Source organism: Puntigrus tetrazona, chromosome 2 (assembly GCF_018831695.1).
Source record: "Puntigrus tetrazona isolate hp1 chromosome 2, ASM1883169v1, whole genome shotgun sequence".
In the NCBI taxonomy this organism is placed as follows: Eukaryota; Metazoa; Chordata; class Actinopteri; order Cypriniformes; family Cyprinidae; genus Puntigrus; species Puntigrus tetrazona.
In genome coordinates this window covers 214,180-238,286 of record NC_056700.1, presented here as the reverse complement: position 1 = coordinate 238,286, position 24,107 = coordinate 214,180, and the positions used below count along the sequence as shown (strand labels likewise).

Below are 24,107 nucleotides of genomic sequence, written 5' to 3'. Positions count from 1 at the left end.
TTCTTATTATACAAAATCTATTAGTCCCATTGCCATTGAAATTATTTTACAAAGTCCAAGATAAAAGGTTTTCGTTAAAGTTGGGAGGCTGAAACAAAGCATAGCTCAGTCGCCTACCTAAGATACATAATTGTACCCTGTTTTTTCACCACTCCTCAAGAATGACAGTTTACAGACTTTCAAATATTTTTTTTCATCCTCATCAAAGACAAAACATATTTATATACATATATAAATATTTATAAAGACATATATATACATATTTAAACGGAGAGATCTTAGTCAAAAATGTAAAAAAAAAAAACTTTAAGACAATTATTTACAATTTTATTTTTAAACTTGCTGGCTTTATCATGTTTGTTAATAGATATTTGTGGGGAAGAAACCAGAACCATTTAACGTTTATTATTTAAAAGATGATGCGGTACAGATTATTATTATTATTATTATTATTATTATTATTATTATTAATAATAATAATAATAATAATAATATTATAATAATTATTATTATTATTATTATTATTATTATTATTATTATTATTATTATTATTATTATTATTTATTTTTATGAACGGGTTCGTTGAGACGTTCTTCGTCGAAATGTGTGACCCTACATCAAGCAGTCTCCAACCAATCGCAGCGTGGCTTCCTGGATTACCCGTATGAAATTTACTACACCACTTCCTGCTTTCAGTTCACTTAACAATCGTCGTGGGGGAAGATGCGTTTGTTACCTCTCTCGGTGGTAATATTATGGGCCTGTTTTCTTTACAGTGCCTCTGCGGATAACAGCGGCGTAAAGAAAATGAAGGTTCAATTTGCCACGGGTCCACTTCTCAAATTCCAGATTTGGTGAGTGAGAGTTTGTATATATCTTCTTGTCGTCGGTCGGTGCGTCCCCGGAACAGGCCGACCGGTGTATGACATTGAATGTGTTGATAGGTTCGACGTAATTAACCCTGCAGAGGTTTTAACCACGCGTACTAGAAGTGTAATGTGATAGAAGCGTTAATTTGTCTCATATGGCGCAAAAAGTAGTCAATCTCAGCAGGATGTTATAATCGGCCTGGTAATCCGGTGTTAAGTGGAGCGCTGTCATTTGAGGATTAGCCCATTAGTGTATATGTATGCGTGCTTGCACTTAGTCATTTGAGACGCTGCGCGTTTAATAATGCGGCCTTTATGGATTCGTAAAGCCGAACTGAGACTGCGGTAACATCTGCTCCCCAATGGTACGTGATTTATCATAATCTGAAATGGAAATCAAACCTCGTATTAATAGTCGTATTTCACGCCAGCTTTTGGTTGTGAACCAAAGACTCTCAAGGTGTGCCTTCATCGTCTTGTTTGTTTTCTGCAGTGTCTCCTGAGGATACAAGCGGGTGTTTGAGGAGTACACGCAGGCTTTGTACCAGCGGTACCCAGACATCCGCATAGAAGGAGAAAACTACCTTCCTCTGCCTATCTACAGGTAATCCCTTACAAAGCATTTACATGTCTTCTGTCCTCATGGCTACGACGCGACTGCCTTGTTTTCCAAAGACGCTGCTTGTCAAATGTTTTAAAACATAACGAGTCCCTACTGCTCACAAAATCTGCTTTTATGTGCTTACAAATAGTTAAAACACCAATATTGTGAAATGATTACAATATAGAATGGCTGTTTTGCACTGTAACATGTTTTAAAATGCCATTTATGTATTTGACAGCAAAACTGATTTTTTTAGCATCCTTACTCCAGACGTCAGCGTCATAGAAATTATTCAATATGCTTTATCAATGTCAAAAACGGTTGTATGACGACTTAATATTCAAGACACCATGATATGAAAATTTGAATGCATATTTATCTTATGAAGAAAAAGAATAAAAGGGCCGGTGTGTGGGATGTTGTTGGTCATTTAGTGTTTCTGTAAAAAAAAATAAAATAAAATTATACTACAATAGTAATACTACTAATTCATCTTGTGTGTATTTGTGTATGAAATATTAATTTATATAGTGTCCCTTTTTTATTTTCTCCCCTCCAGGCACATTGCTTCCTTTCTGTCTATGTTTAAGCTGTTGTTAATTGGTGTGATCATTGTGGGCAAGGATCCATTTGCTCTATTTGGCATGCAGGCTCCAGGTCTCTGGGTTTGGAGTCAGGAGAATAAGGCAAGACTTCAGACTTTTCATTTGGTGGTTTAGGTTGCAGCCGTGTTTGAGCTACTACGTTCCAAATACAAACTTTTCCCCCATGGAGCTCATTAGTCCGTAACTTTGTCACCTCAGTGACGTTTGTGGTTATAGGAGAAAATGTAATGCGCTAGGGACCAAAGAGCAAGCTCTCGTGTTAATGTTCACCTGAAATGTAGTCATCAAAGTACAGAAGAAAAGTGTTAACCTTTAGCTTTCTTTGATTTTTGTGCTTCAGTTTGGAGAAATAGCCATTTACAAACCATTCACAAAAGTCACATGCAAACAAACTAGCTGCAGAAATGCTTATTTAATGTTTTTTATTTTTTTTTAGATATATGCCTGTATGATGGTGTTCTTCTTCAGCAATATGATTGAAAATCAGTGTATGTCTACAGGTGCTTTTGAAATCACGCTCAATGGTAAGTGTAAGAGTATTTAAATTATGTAAATAGAATTTGCATTTTTATATTTATGTAATATGTTTACTTTATAAGAACAACAAAAACAGTTATTAATCTTATTTGTGGTATGTATATAAGTCTACGTAGTATTTCACCTTTTTTTCTTAAATTGAGGTATTAACTGAATGATTTTATAGTTTAGAAAATCCTTGTTATTACCAACATAATCAACAATCCATTTTTTTTTTTTTTTTTGGAATAGCACATAGAAAATGTGTTATGTAAGAAATTATTAAAGCATAACATTTAGAGTTACTCTCTGTCCATTAAACATGCTAAGCATACAAGTTTATTGAAGCTTTCAGAGGAGCAGTGTGGCGGTAGCCTAATTCGATGGCTTAGTCTGGCGGAAGTTAGCAAAATGGCATGGTTACGCTATCGCCGTGGTAACGTTATTTTGGGCTTTTTTTTTTTTTGGTTAGATGTTCCAGTCTGGTCTAAGCTGGAGTCAGGCCACCTGCCTTCCATGCAGCAGTTAGTCCAAATTCTGGAGAATGAGATGAAGATGAACGTGCACATGGACACACTTTCACACCATCGCTCATAACCTTGCCTCTGATTCACTGAACGGAGCCGACGACCCCTCCATGTATGTTTAACCATCATAACACTACCAAGTATTAAACAATGTTATTTCAAATATATTTTTTGTACAAGGCCATGATCCGCACTGACATGAAATGCTCTTTTCTTTTTAGTTTTATTTTACATATTTAAAATATTGTCTTTTGTTTTAAAAAAAATTATCTGTAATGCACTAGCTTTTACACAAAGATAGCCTTTTAGGTGCTTACATAAAAATAGCTACTACTACTATCTATAGTGTGTGTGTGTGTGTGTGTGCTGGCATTTGTGGTTTGAGGACACAAGTGTTTATAATGACACGGGTAGTACAACGTAAACATCCAGTTCCTGTGTCCTCGTAAAACAAAAGGCTTAAAACTAACTAAACAGTGTTTTGCGAAATTCAATATTGTGAGTAGTCCCCATAAACCGTGTGTGTGTCTATGTATTGTGTGTGTGTGTATACAAATACAATCCATACACACACATTAGTATTCAACTAATATATTTCAAGTGTATCAAAACCTTTCAACAAAATGTGTCCTTTTCTTAAAACAGCAGACATACAAAATATTATAAATTAAAATAGGTGTTTGTTTGTTTGTTTTTTTTAACTTTAATACATCAGGTCATTTATTTCTGAGATAAACATTACTCCGACCTGTAGTGTCACATGATATTTTTGACAAATCACAAAATGTATCTTATTTGGCTAGTAGAAAGTTCTAAAAGAATGCCATTTATTTAAAATACAACGTTTTAAATGGCATTACTGTAATGTTTGATGCAATCTCGCTACAGTAAGTTACAAAAAATAAAACTTTTTTCGTTAAGCAGCAACTACACAACACTAAAACTGAAAAAAGATATTTAATTAAAATTTTTACGATTTAACACATCTATTAATCTGTGTAGATGACAAATGTAGCTAGCTTTTTTTTTTTTGTACAGTCAAATATATTAATATACATTTTTATGTGCGTGTTAAGGTGAATTAAAGAGTATCAGTGAGTTCAAGCAGATGAATATAGCTTTTTCCCCTTTTTCGATGCATTGATTTACTTTTTCCACATTGTCTTTCAGTTCTGCGGTGAAGCTCTCCTGCGGTTGTAAGGTGACGTTTATGAAGGTTTGCGCTGAAAGTAGAGACTCTACTAGCGCACGCCAGATGTCCTTGCGTTCTCCTCAACGTGCCTCTCGAGATGCATCACCAACAGATGCTGGTGTGGGATCTACGGCAACAACAGTGGCCATATAATTAAGATCGCATCCCATCTCTTGTGCAATAACCATTTGGTTCTGATCACAATGACTCCGATTTTCATTTTAGTTCAGATGGCTCAGTCAACAGAATTAACGATGGCATATATATATTTTTCCACATCATACTGTATGGCTAACTCTCGGTATACGTTTTATTTAGTAGATGTGAGAAGCTCCTAACTTATACATCCAACCCCCAATCATGATAATTTAACAACTAAGTAACATTATATTTCTGAGCCCTGGATTTTATATTGCTTTGTATAGCTTAAAATGTTTACTAAAAGAAGAATAAAATGTAATACTAAATATTGTTGTTCTTTATTATGTGAACAGACTTGCAAATGCTTTTTACAGGCTTGGTGGGGAGGGGGAGGGGAGATGACAAAAGTAACATGGTTGCAATCAAGGATTGAAATCATACTATTAGCCATTTACCACTAGAAAATGGCTTTTATTTTTTATTAAACATGCTGTGAAGTGTAACTGTTCACCCATTTGTCGTGTAATGTCATTAACCTAGTCCAGAATAGGGTCTATTTCTGGTCTTACCCAGATCACTTCAGGTGAAGAGTCTTATGTGCTTATCAGCATCTAGAATCCTATTCTGAACTGAGATTCAAATGGTTTTTTTGTGTAATGAAGGCTTTTGATTATTGAAATGCACGATTTTCACTGAACACCAGAAGGTAACTACAGTCATGTCTGGTTCGACAAATTGTCAAGATTCAGCATTACGATTGGCCTGATCACCTATCAATCAACTTTTTATTTAACAACATAACTGTCACTGAGGCAGACCATATGCCAACATGGCTGAGACTCATTGCTTTGGATGTTAGTGTAAGAGCGAAATAACTCCCTATGCAGATTTTTTTTTAACTGTTTCTAGCTGGTTGAGTGAAGCTGCCGTGTTTGAGAATATTTTTTTTTAATCGCAAAAATTCTTTAGTCAAGTAAAATTACTCCAGCATGTTTTGCATACTTCTTTCGAGCATGTGGGTTCATGGACAGGCCTGCAGACAGCTCTGGATGAAGGCTTTGTCTGGCTCTTCCATCTGTACTCTGTGGCTTAAACTCCTTAACCTTCGTACCAGCGAGTGGAGGAAAGGTGGAGGTCTGACCCGCAGGTGTGTTGGGCTGGATGGGAAGGCTAGGCACTGCTGTAACCGTATCAGAGCCATGTGGGTGCTTACCCTGCATGCCAAAAGTACCAGTTCCTCTTTACACATGAGGACTTGAGGAGGTATGTTGTGTTCTTTGGACTATAAGCAAAAACATGGCAGACACAACATTTAGCTCGATAGAATTTAGTAGCAAGTGTGAAAAAAAAAAGTCTTTAAATTGGAGATCCGACTAAAAAGACAACACTTGTGGGCTTTCTTACCAGCTCACAGCTCCCTACTTTGAATCTGGCTTGCTGTCCAGAAGCAAGAAATGACACAAACACCAACTGTTGCCCAAGAACTCGCACCCCTACGTTTCTGTTGAGTGACAGAAAGAGTGGTCTCAGGGGTGTTGGTGTTTGAGCCTGGTCCGTCCAGCTCCATGATCTCATCCTTCTCCCGCCTTCATCTAGACTCCGCCCACCCCAAGCATCCATACTCAACCTGTTCAGCAGAAAACAAGAGCTACGCAGTTATGTCATTTGTGTACTATACCTTTATCCAGAGGGCTTATTAGTTAATAACAGTGCTGTCAAGTGATTAATTTGCAATTAATCGCAACCAAAATAAAAATGTTGTTTACATGACATATGTGTACTGTGCATACTTGCGTATAAATAAAAAAATAAATTAAGAAAAATGTTGTTTATATATGAAATTTCTAGCTTATACATGTAAATATCAGTCATAAAGTTTTGTCAAAATATACAATATATGCATAATATATACAATGGACACACATTATGTAAACTAAGAATTTTTATAATACTAAAATATATATATATATATATATATATATATATATATATATATATATATATATATATATATATATATATATATTTATTTATTTTTATTTTCTGAAATCAATTGCTTATCCTTGTTGTTTCAAATCAACAAGTCTCACTTGTTCATCTCCACAAATATATATATTTTTAATTCATTTATTAAATGAAAATAATAAATATAAAACTTTTTAACATTTGACCATTTGATCTCCTGTTCACTTTATTTGATGTGGATGTGCATTGATCAATGTTAAATAAATGCCTAAATTAATATCTTATAAAGTGCTCTTGAATATATCATATAAAGTCTCTTGTATTCAAGCACTTGAAAACATTTTTGAAAAATGTGATTCATCAAATATTCTTGTACTTTCAAATAAAAAGTTTGATCCACCGAAGCACTGCCTCTTTTCTATTTTCATTTGTGTTTCAAAAATCACCTTAAGTCTCATAGGTTTGGAATGACATAAAGTCATTAAATGAATTTTAACAAAATGTATGAAGAAATTACCATTAACACTAGATTAAATGCCATATGTTAAAATGAAATGACTTAATGTTGCTGTGCTTAGATTCTGGCCTCATCTTTTAAATACAAATCTGTTTCTTTATAGACAGGTTTTAACAAAAATAAATAAAAGCAAAAATAGTAACAAATTAATAGTGTTCTCTGCATTAGTGGCTGTAGTAGAATAAAATATATAGACTAAAAAAAATTTTTTTTTTACATACTATCATCAATTACTCACCCTCATGTGACTTTAAACCTGTATGACTTGCTTTCCCAGATATGTTTCCCAGAAATGCTGGTAAGCAAAACATTTCTCAAAATATGTTCTTTGATATTCCACAGTTGAAAGAAAATCCTACAGGTTTGGAATGACAAAAGCGTGAGTAAATCTTGATGAAATGTCCATATTTGATCGATCTGCTGCTTTAAGCACTTCAGACTGTCCTGTCCTTCGATCAATAATCAGTCCGTTTGAGACACTGAGATCTGTTTCAGCGTAATAGCAATAAACCCTACCAAATGCTGCCGTTGCTATGGTAACAAGTGGCTCTGCCGTTAGACTGAAAGAGGGCTCTGACTGGACAGAGAGGAGACGGCGTATCATCATGTACAATACAGATCCTTTCCTTCTTACTGCTCAGAATGATGACAGCCAAGTTTCCTGAGGGATAGCTGTAGCCACGACAATAAGGACAAACACCAGCAATCGACTAAATCCATTTTCAAATCACTTTAAAATCATCTACATCAAGTATCATCTTATCATCTTACATGTTAAGTATCATCTTTGATACACTAGGTTTATACGTCTCATGAGACATTAAACATCAGAATTTGATTCAGAGAACCAAATGAAAAAAAGTGCTATTATTTGTGCCAATATTAAGATAATATCAAAATAAGGTGCAAATCTGATCCGATCACATCTTTATAACAGTATAGCATATTACATAAAATGAAAATAAATATCAGTTGTCACTCTGTATCTTATATCCGCTAATAAGTTTTATTAATATGCTATTTAAATGCTTTGTTATATGATTAAAGCCCTGTTTTTATGATGGCCGGCAAATAGTTTGCAACCACTTTTAGTAAAGTCAATGAATATTTTTTTTCAGTGTATTTCAATGCAGTTGCATTATGTGTATCATAAAAATAGAGCATAAAAACAACAACATTTGTGCCATTGTGTATCATGACCCTCCACAAAAACCTGATGTACTTGATGTGCATGATTTAAAAAAAAAAAAAAAAAAATCACACATAGAAGTAAACCTAAATGGCTCCGGCCCAGTAAGTGTTCATCTTAAAATATTACAATATAAAAGCTATTCTTACATATACTTACATATGTAAGAACCTAAAAGAGGGACATTATATACTTGTACTTAATAAAAATTATGAACTATCAATCATATGACATGTAGTAGATTGTGTAACAGGTTTTTTAACAATTACTGTACAGTAAGATTTTTAGGGTTAAGTAATAGTGAATGAGTATATACAGCCACTTTCACACAGTTATTGCTGCTTAAAATGAATAAAAGGTAATATTGCTGCATTCGCAAAAATAATAAAAGGATACAAAACTTGTGCAGAAGCATCTGGAAACACAGTGAGAAATTTATCTCCGTTAGAGTAGTACTTCTCCAAGAAACCTGAATTGTGCTGAAAAAAAGAGAACAGAGCATTCAGAGAGTTCAAGCGCATGATGACAGAAAGTGTTGATAGAAACACAGTAAAATTATGGGTAGTTACCTGGTGATGAGTTAAACCGAAATGAATTGACCCCAGATCAGAGGACACATGTGTCCATTGTCCAGAGGCCTCGTCCACATTCATGTACTCTTTAACTTTCTCATTGGGTGGACAGTTAGAGAGCCGAAAACTGATGACTGTTTTATCATGGGGCACATCTGAGGAAGGAACACACAAAATTCGTGAAACACTGAATACATGTGGGTGGCCCTTATTTTTACACTTTCAACAATTCTCAGTTTTAACCCACCTAGTCAACTCTCCAAACCAAAACAAACCAAATTTCGCTCAATAAAGCCTTAATTGTATAAATGACCATATACAAAACCATTATAAACTGTGAATTAGGTTCAAAAAGAGAACGCAGGACAGTGTTGCTAGTTTTAAAATGTTAAAATCTGTTTAATTGTGTTGATAGCCTTGTAGGCAACGTTGGGCTTTAGTTTAATTCAGTTTAACTCATGGAACTCTCCCAATCCCCTCTATTTTGTTTTCTGTTCATTTACTGTCCTATCAAAGTGAAAGCATAAACGGCAAAAATCTTAAAAAGTCTTAAATCTTAAAAAAGGTAAATTACTAAGGCTTGAACCGTCTTGTTATAAATCTGCCTCTCTAACCATTAGGCCCTGACTTCCCCTCAATCTCTGATATTAACAATTTTATCAGGGACAAAAACTTGTACCTGTTACCTGTTTATTGAGTATGCCCTACAAATTATTTGTATGGTATTTTGCATACATTGCATACTTTTAGACGGAAAAAAAAAACAAAGTGGTGAGAGGTTAACATTTCCAAAAATTGTATAATTATTGTATAAGGGGTAGTAAATATATTTTTTTGTTAATGGTCCATCCATAGGCATCCTGTCCAACGCATTATGTGGATACTCACTGCTGTGTGATGCCAATAAACTGGAATGAGCATCTCTTTCATATCTCTGCATCTCTCTTTGCTGCTGTCTGAAACTAAGCCAGAAATAACAGCACAGTAGTCCATATGCCAGTATGTAAGATATATATATATATATATATATATATATATATATATATATATATATATATATATATATATATTCCTGTGATGGCAAAGCAGAATTTTCAGTGGCCTTGAGACAACATTTTAAGGAAATCTTTTAGGTTTATAAATTTAGTTTACCATCTTCACTTCACTGTCACTGTCAATTCAATGCATTTTTTTTTTTAAATGATGCCATAAGTTTATTGTACAACACAAACCTGTGTTTTCCTCTTTCTTGTGCTTTATATTGTAGTTCTTCGTCGTCAGTAATGAAAGGGTCATCTAGTCGAGCAGGTCCATTAAGCTTTGTATCAAAACGTTTCATAGCTAGACGCTTTTCATGGACCACAATCTCAAACAGCTCTCTGTAGTTCTCACAGCAGAAGTCCTAAAGTCAAATTAGCCAATAATAAAACTCAAGGTGCTGAAGCAGTAAGAGTTAAGTGCCGACTGCATCATTTCTCAAGAGACGAACCTCTCGTGTTTCTACATAAACTGGATCCAGAGGCGGCCAAGCTCTCGAACCGCAGAACTGACAGCATATCGGAGAGTCCAGTAGCTGTTGGGGCTAAGTAAAACAAGTTATTTATTAAATCTTAGAATTTTACCACAACGGTGATCGAATAAATGGCTACCTGTGGACTGTACGTCCTTTCCTGGGACTCTCTTTTGTATCTTAAAAATCCTGGAAGGCCACGACAGAGATCTGGTGAGGATCCCAATGTCTGGAAACACTCCTGCTCCATCTGCTGGACAGTACAGAAAACAAAACAAAAACCACACACAAAAAAATCAAATCCTGTTTTCTTGTTGTGTACAACTCCAATATTATTGATGTTTAATTCTATGATTTAAGCAGGTTTTATTATAATTATACAATCATCTAAAAAAACCTTATGAATTATATTTTTGATTTTTTTAAGTGATTTGTGTAAAAAAAAAGAAAGAAAGAAAAGTCCACATTTTCACAATGTAAAAAGACTTCAATATCTGCAAATATCATACATGCTTCTTACATGATCAATGTAATTTAAGAGTGTTCCGACCTCTGAATCCGTCGCCGTCCAATCAGCATCTGACAAAGTGAAAAACAACTATACTATAGATGCAATTCTTATACATGCTATAGTATTTTCTGACTGTGATACACATTGTATTGCACAGTATAACCATTTTAGTTAGGTGCCCTAAAATCAGAATATCGTTAAAACTCTCAATCATATTACATTGATGACTTCTAGATCACAGAATAAAAAGTTTATGAACTTTCACTCTAAAGAGGTTCCGCAAAACACGATAAACTGATACGCTCACCTTGCTGAAACGTCCTCTTTTGATTTTCCATATTCCTGGGAGCATGTGTTCACCATTCCGTCGATCTGGATTATATTTTACCTGCAGCTACTCGTCAACTCCTCGAGTAGAGAATATGTAAAATGGGATGCATTTCATTCCTCTTTCACATTTTATCTTCTGAATGATGATCAAACCCGAGGTGAGGAATGTTTAGACTGTTTTTAAGACTGTGGATTGTTCCACAGCAGTGCACTGAAGGTATTTACCCAGCGCCGTGTTGATAGTATCCATGGATATTTGAGAGCTCTTGGGGGGAGTTGTCCAGCCAGTAATATCAAACGCCGTGGGAGACCGTATAGCGTTTAGGCATATCTGAGGGTCAGAACAGAAGCGCACACACTTGGTGTAAATCTTTACACAGCTATGTTTTTAAATATTTCATCACATAGTTAGTTTTCTCTCATTATAAGTTTGTATTTGATTAGGTTGCATACCTAAATTAAATGTTCATCACAGAATTGTAAGTTTTAGGTTCAAAACGATTTAAGATGCTGCGAAAAATGTCTGTGTGCATGCGTGAGTGTTTGTGTACACACTCTCTGTGTTGGGTAGTGGTTAAGACTCCATAATCGGATAATCAGATTCCGAAAAATTAAGTACTTTTAATTTTCAGTCCACAAACAAGTGGCAATGTGCTTGAACATCTGACTCAGTTTATGAACAAGCAGCAGTGTGCACACAACTCTTCAACATCCAATCAAGTCACAAGTCCATTAACCTGTTGTACTCTCCTGACAGTTTGTCTTCATCCTCTCTCTCATGACGCCATCCCTATCCGGGGCCAGATATAGCTATTTTTTGATGGTTGAGTCGATTTCTTTTTCTGTGGCTGCAGAAGTCAGGCGGTTTTGAGTCATAGCCATTGAAACATACAGCAAGTAAACATGGTTTACAGGTGTAATTTTTTATTTAAAACAGAGTAATATTATTTAACAAGAACTTACTATGGATTTAGTATTATGGTGTGGTTTAAAATTACTGAATGTAACTCAGTTTTTATTACAGTTAGTACATGTAACAAGACATTGTAAATGAAAAAAATAACTGCCTTAATGCAGGATACGTCGATATTTCTCTAAAAAGGAAGACATTTCTATCGTCCACGATCAAAAATCGTTATATCGCACATCTCTGCACTTAACCTGAAATAAATAAACGGATAATATAAACGAAGATGTTTGATGTCATCTAAATTTAATCAGTTAACATTTACTTTAGTGGACTACATTTCAGTATAACAACTGCGAATACACATCGTATCTTTAACATTTCACTTTCCAAAAATGTTAACTCATACTTTAAAATCCCAAAAAGCAACGTCGAATTAAGTATAAAAAAAAATTAAAATTAAAAATTAAAATTAAGTCAAATTAAGTTAAGCCTCAAAAGTGAGTAGTCCGGGAGTAGATTTTTTATTTATTTATTTTTTTTAAATCTTCATTAAAGCGTTCTAACCCATTAACCAAACCAACCAGCTAAATCACAAGTTTATACACTTTCAGCTGAAGATTTTTTTTTTTTAAATCGAACAAAAATACAAAGGTACAAGACCGAGTGCGTAACAAATACAATGAGGTAAAAAACTACAAACCCATAAAGCATTGCGCTTTAGGCGTGCTTTCTGGGCCGTTTTTTCTAGATACGACCTGATTGGTAGATATTATCAGAGAGGAAATGCATGAAATGAAACAAACAATTAAAACTTTTATTCTTATTACAAAAGTGCTTTGGCATTTTTACACAAACACTATAATGTTAGAGTATGTGTGCTTTATTACATATTGTTCTTTTTTGTTTGCTTACTTTTGTTGTCCTCTATTGTAAATTACTTTGGATAAAAGGCATTTGCTAAATGATTATATGTAAATGTGATGTAAATTTAATACGTTAAGTTAATAGTGTTTTATAGTTAAAATGATTTATTTGTTAAACCTTGTTGAGAGCAATAAACACATATTGAAAATATGAATGGGGGAAATAAAAATATGTATGAAAATATTATCACCTTACTATCAAAAAGGATAAGACTAGCCACACATATGTGGCCCACATTTGCATATTTTACATCTGGGCCAAATAATAAGCTTAACAACTTGCCCATTTCCTGTTTGCCACCTAAAGGACCATCTCCACCCTAACCAGGCCTTGTTTGGTTCACATGCCTTTTGTCAGTGCTGACTGAAAGCAAACTGCCGGCTTCATGCCAAGTTAGGGCCGGAAGTCTTTGCTACCTGCGAATGTTCAGTGTTTGTTTTGTGAGGACACTTGTATTTACTACTCTGAAAGATTTTGTGGCTTAGGCTATTGTAGACTTGGATCACACGCTAATTGTAAAAAGGTGAGAAAGGGCAGTAAAAGATGAGAAAGCGTAGAATTTCAAACACAGCCTAGGAAACCGTAGACCAGCCAATCAATCTCGCATAATAATTGACCATCAGCAAAAAGCTTGATTGACATGCCATCTGACCAATCAGAACGCGTATTTTACGTTGCTGACCGATTTCGCCCGACATCTAAAGCCGCCGGTCAATAAGTATTGGTAAATGTTAAGTTAAATGTTTGTTGTTAAAAAAATAAAATAATCTGTCAAAACGTGTGCACTTATTATTCTGTGGACAAAATCCCGTGAACTTCGCCCTGATATGTTTATGCACTCGTGCGCTCATCTGTTTTCAATGCAGCTCAATTTGGTTCGCTTATGTAATCTTCTCACTCATTGAACTGTGACTGGCCCTTTACTGCAAATATACCATGGCTGTGACACTGAAGTAATGAAACTACGACGCAATGGGCTTTTAAAAAAATAAAATAAAAATCACGTTTCTGATTAGTAACCGCCGCTGTATCCCTTCTATACTTAACCACAAATCAGACAGAATACTACATTAACTCCGGTGAATTTAATATGGTGTGATGTTCATTCATTTTCGTTTCATGCTTTATGTAAACATAAAAAAGACGATCAGCTCAAACACGTGAACCCAAGAGACAATATAGTGATCTGTCACGACGCTTTAAAGAGCCATAAAACGCTAGTGAGAATTTATTTTAAAATGACACAATTTAAAAGCTGTCACCTTGTTTAGTATCAGAAGCAACGTGATCTGTCTTCTCTGTCGGTGTGTCTGTTTTCTTTGCTATGCATTTTCGTGAAAACACGTGTGTAGTGTGAGAGCAGCATTGCACGTCATGGCGACTGAAAACGGTCAATTAAACGGAACATGTGATTTACCTTTAAATTAGGCTTTAATTCATTGAACGTGTGAGTGCTTAAAGTGGCAGGTACCGCACTGTATTTAAGAAACGCATCACTTGCTTCACAAGCGTGTGCTGTGATGGCGTCTTGGAAAATGCGGGGAAGGTTGTATTTATTGAGTATTTTAACGTGTATTACTTTAGTACACTGTAGAAGTTTGTCTCAGTTTTCTGGAACGGAAAAAACAAACGATGGACGTGGTGATGCTGGAGTCTTGGGTATGTTATTAGTGCTTGCTGTAATATCAGTGTATGGGTTTTTTTTTTTTTTTTTTTACTAATAAAAAAAAATATATATATATATTATTTATTTTTAAGGCCTGTGGAACAAAATGTTCATGAAAGGGCAACTACTCAGTTCCTCTAAAGCAGCCTGGGATGCCATGTCTCCGAAGTTAAGGTGTGGTGACGATCTCATGAGTTTACAACTTGGTGGTCCAGACGTGGCAAACGTTGAACTTTGTCAAGGTAACCTGTGAATTCCTTATCCCCTTGCTTTCTAAATTTTATCCCAAATCAACTAGTCTTTTAGTACCAATTTGTCACAATAGCTACAGTCCAAAAGCTTCGTTTCTAATGGTCTTTATACCTTTTGACAGGCAATGGGGTGCCTGTTCCCCTCACTCATCTGCCACCTGACTGTGGTCACACCACACTCACTAACAGAGGTCTTGTCTATGCTACTCCCTATGATGGATGTGGTGTTGCGCAAAGGTATTGCTTTCTCTATTCTGTTTTGCATGACCACAGAGTACTGTTGACTAACTTGTATTAATGATTACTTTCAGGAGGGCATTATGTGATGCAGATACTGTGGCAGGAAACACTGCAGTAATATCTTGTCCTATGCCCTCCACCACTGCACTGCAACACTGAAACCCCCATCTCCTGGTTATCAAGAGTATTTGCAGGGTTTTGGCCTTTTCCAGTTATCTTTATCCTGGAAGGGTTTATTCTATGTCTATGCAAACAGACACACCTGTTACAACTACCGTAGTTTCTCAAGTACCAGATGGAAAGCCTCAACGTCCCAAATACCCCCAGCTGCCTTGGCCCTATGGCTATCCTGGATACCCTTTTGGTGACCCAAACCTTGTCCCATCCTCGGGCTCTGACGCTGCGCCAGGTGGCCAGGACCAGATGGAAAGCCTCAACGTCCCAAATTCCCCCAGCTGCCTTGGCCCTATGGCTATCCTGGATACCCTTTTGGTGACCCAAACCTTGTCCCATCCTCGGGCTCTGACGCTGCGCAGGTGGCCAAGGACCAGATGGAAAGCCTCAACGTCCCAAATTCCCCCAGCTGCCTTGGCCCTATGGCTATCCTGGATACCCTTTTGGTGACCCAAACCTTGTCCCATCCTCGGGCTCTGACGCTGCGCCAGGTGGCCAAGGACCAGATGGAAAGCCTCAACGTCCCAAATTCCCCCAGCTGCCTTGGCCCTATGGCTATCCTGGATACCCTTTTGGTGACCCAAACCTTGTCCCATCCTCGGGCTCTGACGCTGCGCCAGGTGGCCAAGGACCAGATGGAAAGCCTCAACGTCCCAAATTCCCCCAGCTGCCTTGGCCCTATGGCTATCCTGGATACCCTTTTGGTGACCCAAACCTTGTCCCATCCTCGGGCTCTGACGCTGTGCCGGGTGGCCAAGTGCCGGGTGGCCAAGTGCCGGGTGGCCAAGTGCCGGGGGTGTGCCAAGTCAAGTGCCGCCAAGTGGCCAAGTGCCGAGTCCAAGTGCCGGGTGGCCAAGTGCCGGAGTGGCCAAGTGCCGGGAGGCCAAGTGCCGGGTGGCCAAGTGCCGGGAGCCAAGTGCCAAGTGGCAAGTGCCGGGTGGCCAAGTGCCGGGTGGCCAAGTGCCGGGTGGCCAAGTGCCGGGAGTCCAAGTGCCGGGAGTCCAAGTGCCGGGAGTCCAAGTGCCGGGGTCAAGTGCGGGAGTCAAGTGGAGTCCAAGTGCCGGGAGTCAAGTGCCGGGAGTCAAGTGCGGGAGTCCAAGTGCGGGAGTCAAGTGCCGGGAGTCCAAGTGCCGGAGTCAAGTGCCGGGAGTCAAGTGCCGGGAGTCAAGTGCCGGGAGTCAAGTGCCGGGAGTCAAGTGCCGGAGTCAAGTGCCGGGAGTCAAGTGCCGGAGTCAAGTGCCGGGAGTCAAGTGCGGGAGTCAAGTGCCGGGAGTCAAGTGCCGGGAGTCCAAGTGCGGGAGTCCAAGTGCTGAGTCAAGTGCCGGGAGTCCAAGTGCCGGGAGTCAAGTGCCGGAGTCCAAGTGCCGGGAGTCAAGTGGAGTCCAAGTGCTGGAGTCAAGTGCGGGAGTCAAGTGCCGGGAGTCAAGTGCCGGGAGTCCAAGTGCGGGAGTCCAAGTGGAGTCCAAGTGCCGGGAGTCAAGTGCCGGGAGTCAAGTGCGGGAGTCAAGTGCCGGGAGTCAAGTGCCGGGAGTCCAAGTGCCGGGAGTCCAAGTGCGGGAGTCCAAGTGCCGGAGTCCAAGTGCTGCGGGAGTCCAAGTGCCGGGAGTCAAGTGCCGGGAGTCAAGTGCCGGCCGGAGTCCAAGTGCGGGAGTCCAAGTGCGGGAGTCAAGTGCCGGGAGTCCAAGTGCCGGGAGTCAAGTGCGGGAGTCAAGTGCCGGGAGTCCAAGTGCCGGGAGTCCAAGTGCGGGAGTCAAGTGCCGGGAGTCAAGTGCCGGGAGTCAAGTGCCGGGAGTCAAGTGCGGGAGTCCAAGTGCCGGGAGTCCAAGTGCCGGGAGTCAAGTGCCGGGAGTCAAGTGCCGGGAGTCAAGTGCCGTGGAGTCCAAGTGCTGGAGTCAAGTGCCAAGTGCCGGGAGTCAAGTGCCGGGAGTCAAGTGCTGGAGTCAAGTGCCGGGAGTCCAAGTGCCGGGAGTCCAAGTGCCGGAGTCCAGTGCGGGAGTCCAAGTGCCGGGAGTCCAAGTGCCGGGAGTCAAGTGCGGGAAGTCAAGCCTCAACGTCCCAAGCTGCCTTGGTCCTATGGCGGGAGTCCTGGCTACCCTTTTGGTGACCCAAACCTTGTTCCGTCCTCAGGCTCTGACACTGGACCAGATGGAAAGCCTCAACGTCCCAAATACCCCCAGCTGCCTTGGCCCTATGGCTATCCTGGCTACCCTTTTGGTGACCCAAACCTTGTTCCGTCCTCAGGCTCTGACACTGGACCAGGTGGCCAAGGTCAGATAAATCCTCCTTTGCAAGGCTCTTATCCAAAATACCCAGTTCAGTCTCCTGGAGTCTGCACAGCCTGTAACCACTACTCCTCAACCCTGTACTACAACTGCAGCTGCTGAATGCTGGCCCTCTGCCAACCAGCCTGATGTGCCACCCCAGCAATATGTACCTCCCAGCTCTGTACTGTATGAAAAATACCCCTTTGCACTTCAATTTGTGGACTTTTTGGACCCCAACTCTTTCCCATGAAGCTGAGGATTGTGGCTAGATGCGTTGAATTAGGGAGTGCTGTGCGTGGCTTTCAAAGATTTGCCCTCCTGATTTAATGGTAATCTAAAGTGATTCCTGTTCATGAACATTCTGCGTTTTTTGTCCTGTCTTCAATTGCTAAATAAACTTGATCAAAAAATGTATCATTCTGTGTTTTCCTTTTTTTGGTGAAGAAAAAGTGAATGCGTATATAGAATTAAAAGCAGGTAGGTTTACATGACAAATGTCTGTTCTAGTACTAGTTTTAGCACTAATGAGTCCTAGCGTAAGCGTGCTGGCGTGGCGTAGTTTTTTATATGGTAACCAGTTGTTGTATCACAAGTCATGCTATACTACCCAGTGTATAGTTACACTTTTACACAGCGTGTACCCTTATCTGTGGAGATGCCACAAAACCATCATCTAGTTTACAGAAGTGAACATTGAAGACATTTGTGCACAGGCTGTTTTGTAGAATACTAACCAGTCTAATGCAACGCTTTCTGTGAAGTGCATCACTGGTTTTACAAATGCAAAAATGTAACCCTTCTCACTTTATTTTAGTTAAATGTAATGGTTTACTAATAAGACCAACAACTAACTGATAATTGTGAATTTGTGGAAAATTACATTTAAGTTGATTCAGGATTTTCCACTGCACTTTCACTATTAAACTTCAGAATGGGCTTAATCTATCCTCAGAGATCAGCTTTGATGCCCCATTGTCACTCATGGTATAAAGTCCTCTGATAATACATTAAACAAGATCTGGATTCAGAGTTCTAGCGGCTGCAGGAGGAGGAGGCACGTGTAGCTCTGGCCTTGGCCCGTCCATGGCCTCCATGCAGGTGGAGATGGAGAGATAGATCCAGTCACACAAGTGTCCAAGAATAGTGCTGTGTTGGGTTATCCTCGCTGTACTGTTCTCCTCAGATTGCTTAGCGAATAAGAAAAAACGTTCAAATATACTATAGCATTGTTTTTGTGTTATAGTTACCACATCAGCCCCACATCAGTGAGTCTAATGAAGAGAAATCTGAGGCCTGTGGACCTGAGATGTATAGAGTCTCATCACCAATGACCTGCACTGTCAGATACAAGATACTTTATTTTCTGATTTCGTTTATTTTCGTCCTGTTTAATGTAAAATATACAATATAAATAGGTGTTGAGACTATTTCACTCAAGCGGCTTTTTACGAGGAAGGATCAACCCAAGGCAAAATAAAACACAAGACTTTTTGGATTTTTAGCTTGCACTGATTGTGCTGTCGTTTGCAAGCGGGAGAAAAGCAGGTTTCTCTCTTTTGCCTCCCTTTGCCTCCACATGGTCTCAGTCCGCCTAAGGCCAACAAGCCTTTGCCTCCTTTTGCCTCCGAAGGGTCAAAGTTGCATAATGTCAATACACAACTCTAACAATGCAGGTTAGGTTCAGTGTTGAAAAGTGAAAAATTTTGTTTTTCTATGCATTTGTCTACTTGTTCAGTTTTTACTAAATTGCATTTTTAAATTACACTTTTATACAAGCCTTCATGAAAAGAATGGTTGGCACTTTTATGTATAAAATAACTACCATGACAGCTTGGCTGAATTAAACCCACATAGCAAAACTGGTTTGGCCCAGTGATGGGCCACAGAACCCACTTTCACTCGCCCCAAATACAGGAATAAATTACGTTACATGAGTGGGTCGTGGCATTGCTATATCTCAGCAAAATGTATGACTACAGCTGGCCCTAATCTGGTTCTATGTAGGACTGAATAAATTCGTTCCACGTGTCAGCCTCAACAAAACCTTCATCTAGCCGCTTTGGGCCACCTTGAAAACATCTATGTTTTCGTCCATGAACAAAAGGCACTGTGCACACAACTTTTCTGAATCTGATTCAGTCCACAAACAAGTGGCAATGTGCTTGAACATCTGACTCAGTTTATGAACAAGCAGCAGTGTGCACACAACTCTTCAACATCCAATCAAGTCACAAGTCCATTAACCTGTTGTACTCTCCTGACAGTTTGTCTTCATCTCTCTCTCTCATGACGCCATCCCTATCCGGGGCCAGATATAGCTATTTTTGATGGTTGAGTCGATTTCTTTTCTGTGGCTGCAGAAGTCAGGTGGTTTTGTGTCATAGCCATTGAAACATACAGCAAGTAAACATGGTTTGAAAATAGCTTTTGTATCAACAGCTAACGCGAATATTGGATTTTACAGAACCTATTGACAGATATTTTGTAACATTAGATTAGATTAGATTAGATTCAACTTTATTGTCATTACACATGTACAAGTACAAGGTAACGAAATGCAGTTTAGGTCTAACCAGGAGTGCAATAAGCAGCAAGTGCAGGATATAGGTACAAATATAAATATAAATTACAAAGATAAATATGTACAAATTAAATTACAGATGAGAAGGGGAATTTACAGTGATTATGTGTAAACAATTTACAGATCGTTATGTACATAAGAAAGAAAGAGCAGGATATACAGGATATGTATAGACAATTTTACAAGAGTATGTACAGTGGATATGTACATACATTTACAAAGATATATACAGTGGAGTGCAATGAATGTTAACAGTGCATTTTTGTATTTTTGTTTTAATGGGGTGGGTGGGGCAGACATCAGTGGGGGTAGAATTCAGTAGTGAGACAGCTCTGGTAAAAAGCTGTTCCTCAGTCTACTTGTTCTAGTCCGGGGGAATCTGAATCGCCTGCCAGATGGCAGGAGGGAAAACAGTTTGTGGGCAGGGTGAGAGGAGTCCTTAAGAATACTGCGTGCTCGACGCAAACAGTGTTTCTTCTGGATGTCCTCAATGGATGGAAGTGGAGTTCGGTGATGCGCTGGGCAGTTTTCACCACCCGCTGCAGTGCCTTACGGCTCAGCAACAGAGCAGCTCCCATACCAGACTGTGACACAGTTTGTTAGGATGCTCTCTATTGTACAGCGATAGAAGTTCACCAGGATGGCTGAGGACAGCTGGTTCTTCTTAAGATCTTAACATCTTAACATCTAAACAAAGATTGTAAATTGATGCAGATCAGTTTATTAATGAGCTCCTACCGGTTTCAATATTGCTCCAGGAGAAACCAGTCTAAGCAGTTGTTTTTTTGCAGAGCCATGTGCAATTCAATAATAAGTACAGATATTTATACAGTGTAATTTTTTATTTAAAACAGAGTAATATTATTTAACAAGAACTTACTATAGAGTTAGTATTATGGTGTGGTTTAAAATTACTGCATGTAACTCAGTTTTTATTACAGTTAGTACATGTAACAAGACATTGTAAATGAAAAAATAACTGCCTTAATGCAGGATACGTCGATATTTCTCTAAAAACCAGGCCATGTTTGGTTCACATGCCTTTTGTCAGTGCTGACTGAAAGCAAACTGCCGGCTTCATGCCAAGTTAGGGCCGGAAGTCTTTGCTACCTGCGAATGTTCAGTGTTTGTCTTGTGAGGACACTTGTATTTACTACTCTGAAAGATTTTGTGGCTTAGGCTATTGTAGACTTGGATCACACGCTAATTGTAAAACAAAACAAAACAAAAAAAAAACAAAAACACAGTAATTACTGGGCAGTAAAAGGTGAGAAAGCGTGCAATTTCAAACACAGCCTAGGAAACCGTAGACCAGCCAATCAATATCGAATAATAATTGACCATTAGCAAAAAGCTTGATTGACATGCCATCTGACCAATCAGAACGTGTATTTTACGTTGCTGACCGATTTCGCCCGACATCTAGAGCTGCCGGTCAATAAGTATTGGTAAATGTTAAGTTAAATGTTTGTTGTTAAAAAAATAAAATAATCTGTCAAAACGTGTGCACTTATTATTCTGTGGACAAAATCCCGTGAACTTCGCCCTGATATGTTTATGCACTCGTGCGCTCATCTGTTTTCAATGCAGCTCAATTTGGTTCGCTTATGTAATCTTCTCACTCATTGAACTGTGACTGGCCCTTTACTGCAAATATACCATGGCTGTGACACTGAAGTAATGAAACTACGACGCATTGGGCTTTAAAAAAATAAATAAATAAAATAAAAATCACGTTTCTGATTAGTAACCACCGCTGTATCCCTTCTATACTTAACCACAAATCAGACAGAATATTACATTAACTTCGGTGAACTTAATATGGTGTGATGTTCATTCATTTTCGTTTCATGCTTTATGTAAACATAAAAAAGACGATCAGCTCAAACACGTGAACCCAAGAGGCAATATAGTGATCTGTCACGACGCTTTAAAAAAACATAAAACGCTAGTTTGAATTTATTTTAAAATGACACAATTTAAAAGCTGTCACCTTGTTTAGTATCAAAAGCAACGTGATCTGTCTTCTCTGTCGGTGTGTCTGTTTTCTTTGCTATGCATTTTCGTGAAAACACGTGTGTAGTGTGAGAGCAGCATTGCACGTCATGGCGACTGAAAACGGTCAATTAAACGGAACATGTGATTTACCTTTAAATTAGGCTTTAATTCATTGAACGTGTGAGTGCTTAAAGTGGCAGGTACCGCACTGTATTTAAGAAACGCATCACTTGCTTCACAAGCGTGTGCTGTGATGGCGTCTTGGAAAATGCGGGGAAGGTTGTTGTTTTTATTGAGTATTTTAACGTGTATTACTTTAGTACACTGTAGAAGTTTGTCTCAGTTTTCTGGAACGGAAAAAACAAACGATGGACGTGGACGTGGTGATGCTGGAGTCTTGGGTATGTTATTAGTGCTTGCTGTAATATCAGTGTATGGGTTTTTTTTTTTTTTTTTTTTTTTTTAAATACTAATAAAAAAAAATATATATATATATATTATTTTTTTTTAAGGCCTGTGGAACAAAATGTTCATGAAAGGGCAACTACTCAGTTCCTCTAAAGCAGCCTGGGATGCCATGTCTCGAAGTTAAGGTGTGGTGGCGATCTCATGAGTTTACAACTTGGTGGTCCAGACGTGGCAAAGCGTTGAACTTTGTCAAGGTAACCTGTGAATTCCTTATCCCCTTGCTTTCTAAATTTTATCCCAAATCAACTAGTCTTTTAGTACCAATTTGTCACAATAGCTACAGTCCAAAAGCTTCGTTTCTAATGGTCTTTATACCTTTTGACAGGCAATGGGGTGCCTGTTCCCCTCACTCATCTGCCACCTGACTGTGGTCACACCACACTCACTAACAGAGGTCTTGTCTATGCTACTCCCTATGATGGATGTGGTGTTGCGCAAAAAGGTATTGCTTTCTCTATTCTGTTTTGCATGACCACAGAGTACTGTTGACTAACTTGTATTAATGATTACTTTCAGGGAGGGCATTATGTGATGCAGATACTGTGGCAGGGAAACACTGCAGTAATATCTTGTCCTATGCCCTCCACCACTGCAACTGCAACACTGAAACCCCCATCTCCTGGTTATCAAGAGTATTTGCAAGGGTTTTGGCCTTTTTCCAGTTATCTTTATCCTGGAAGGGTTTATTCTATGTCTATGCAAACAGACACACCTGTTACAACTACCGTAGTTTCTCAAGTACCAGATGGAAAGCCTCAACGTCCCAAATACCCCCAGCTGCCTTGGCCCTATGGCTATCCTGGATACCCTTTTGGTGACCCAAACCTTGTCCCATCCTCGGGCTCTGACGCTGCGCCAGGTGGCCAAGGACCAGATGGAAAGCCTCAACGTCCCAAATTCCCCCAGCTGCCTTGGCCCTATGGCTATCCTGGATACCCTTTTGGTGACCCAAACCTTGTCCCATCCTCGGGCTCTGACGCTGCGCCAGGTGGCCAAGGACCAGATGGAAAGCCTCAACGTCCCAAGTCCCCAGCTGCCTTGGCCGGGTGGCTATCCTGGATGCCGGGTGGCCAAACCTTGTCCCATCCTCGGGCTCTGACGCTGTGCCGGGTGGCCAAGTGCCGGGTGGCCAAGTGCCGGGTGGCCAAGTGCCGGGTGGCCAAGTGCCGGGTGGCCAAGTGCCGGGTGGCCAAGTGCCGGGTGGCAAGTGCCGGGAGTCCAAGTGCCGGGAGTCCAAGTGCCGGGAGTCCAAGTGCCGGGAGTCCAAGTGCCGGGAGTCCAAGTGCCGGGAGTCCAAGTGCCGGGAGTCCAAGTGCCGGGAGTCCAAGTGCCGGGAGTCCAAGTGCCGGAGGAGTCAAGTGCCGGAGAGTGCCGGAGTCCAAGTGCCGGGAGTCAAGTGCCGGGAGTGCCGGGAGTCAAGTGCCGGGAGTGCCGGGAGTCCAAGTGCCGGGAGTCCAAGTGCCGGAGTCAAGTGCCGGGAGTCAAGTGCCGGGAGTCAAGTGCCGGGAGTCCAAGTGCTGGAGGTCAAGGGAGTCAAGTGCGGGAGTCAAGTGCCGGGAGTCAAGTGCCGGGAGTCCAAGTGC

General features: G+C 39.6%; 3 protein-coding genes and 1 long non-coding RNA gene across 4 annotated transcripts; 3 read left to right on the top strand and 1 right to left on the bottom strand.

Annotated features, from left to right (window-relative positions):
- Positions 1 to 693: 693 nt before the first annotated feature.
- LOC122325145 (thioredoxin reductase-like selenoprotein T1a) lies at positions 694 to 4,780 on the top strand. The gene is made up of 6 exons (XM_043220061.1): positions 694 to 854; positions 1,363 to 1,473; positions 2,033 to 2,159; positions 2,515 to 2,602; positions 3,067 to 3,233; positions 4,292 to 4,780. Exons 1-5 carry the CDS (start codon positions 724 to 726, stop codon positions 3,189 to 3,191), a joined length of 582 nt encoding a protein of 193 aa, XP_043075996.1. The 5' UTR covers positions 694 to 723; the 3' UTR covers positions 3,192 to 3,233; positions 4,292 to 4,780.
- A 96-nt stretch (positions 4,781 to 4,876) lies between these two features.
- On the bottom strand, positions 4,877 to 14,271 carry LOC122325083 (glutamate-rich protein 6). Its single transcript, XM_043219963.1, has 12 exons — positions 14,145 to 14,271; positions 11,026 to 11,379; positions 10,758 to 10,786; positions 10,347 to 10,457; positions 10,187 to 10,279; positions 9,930 to 10,099; positions 9,586 to 9,659; positions 8,695 to 8,852; positions 8,522 to 8,604; positions 7,453 to 7,608; positions 5,859 to 6,081; positions 4,877 to 5,736 (listed from the first exon to the last, which is right to left on the bottom strand). The coding sequence occupies exons 2-12, from the start codon at positions 11,054 to 11,056 to the stop codon at positions 5,476 to 5,478; spliced, it is 1,389 nt and encodes a 462-aa protein (XP_043075898.1). The 5' UTR covers positions 11,057 to 11,379; positions 14,145 to 14,271; the 3' UTR covers positions 4,877 to 5,475.
- A 127-nt stretch (positions 14,272 to 14,398) lies between these two features.
- On the top strand, positions 14,399 to 15,031 carry LOC122325194. The gene is made up of 3 exons (XR_006247263.1): positions 14,399 to 14,541; positions 14,641 to 14,790; positions 14,922 to 15,031. It is a non-coding gene; the product is annotated as an uncharacterized LOC122325194 (long non-coding RNA).
- A 218-nt stretch (positions 15,032 to 15,249) lies between these two features.
- Positions 15,250 to 23,623, top strand: LOC122360735. Its single transcript, XM_043261573.1, has 4 exons — positions 15,250 to 16,000; positions 16,144 to 16,235; positions 17,231 to 17,472; positions 23,270 to 23,623. The coding sequence occupies exons 1-4, from the start codon at positions 15,591 to 15,593 to the stop codon at positions 23,621 to 23,623; spliced, it is 1,098 nt and encodes a 365-aa protein (XP_043117508.1). The 5' UTR covers positions 15,250 to 15,590.
- The last annotated feature ends 484 nt before the right edge of the window (positions 23,624 to 24,107 follow it).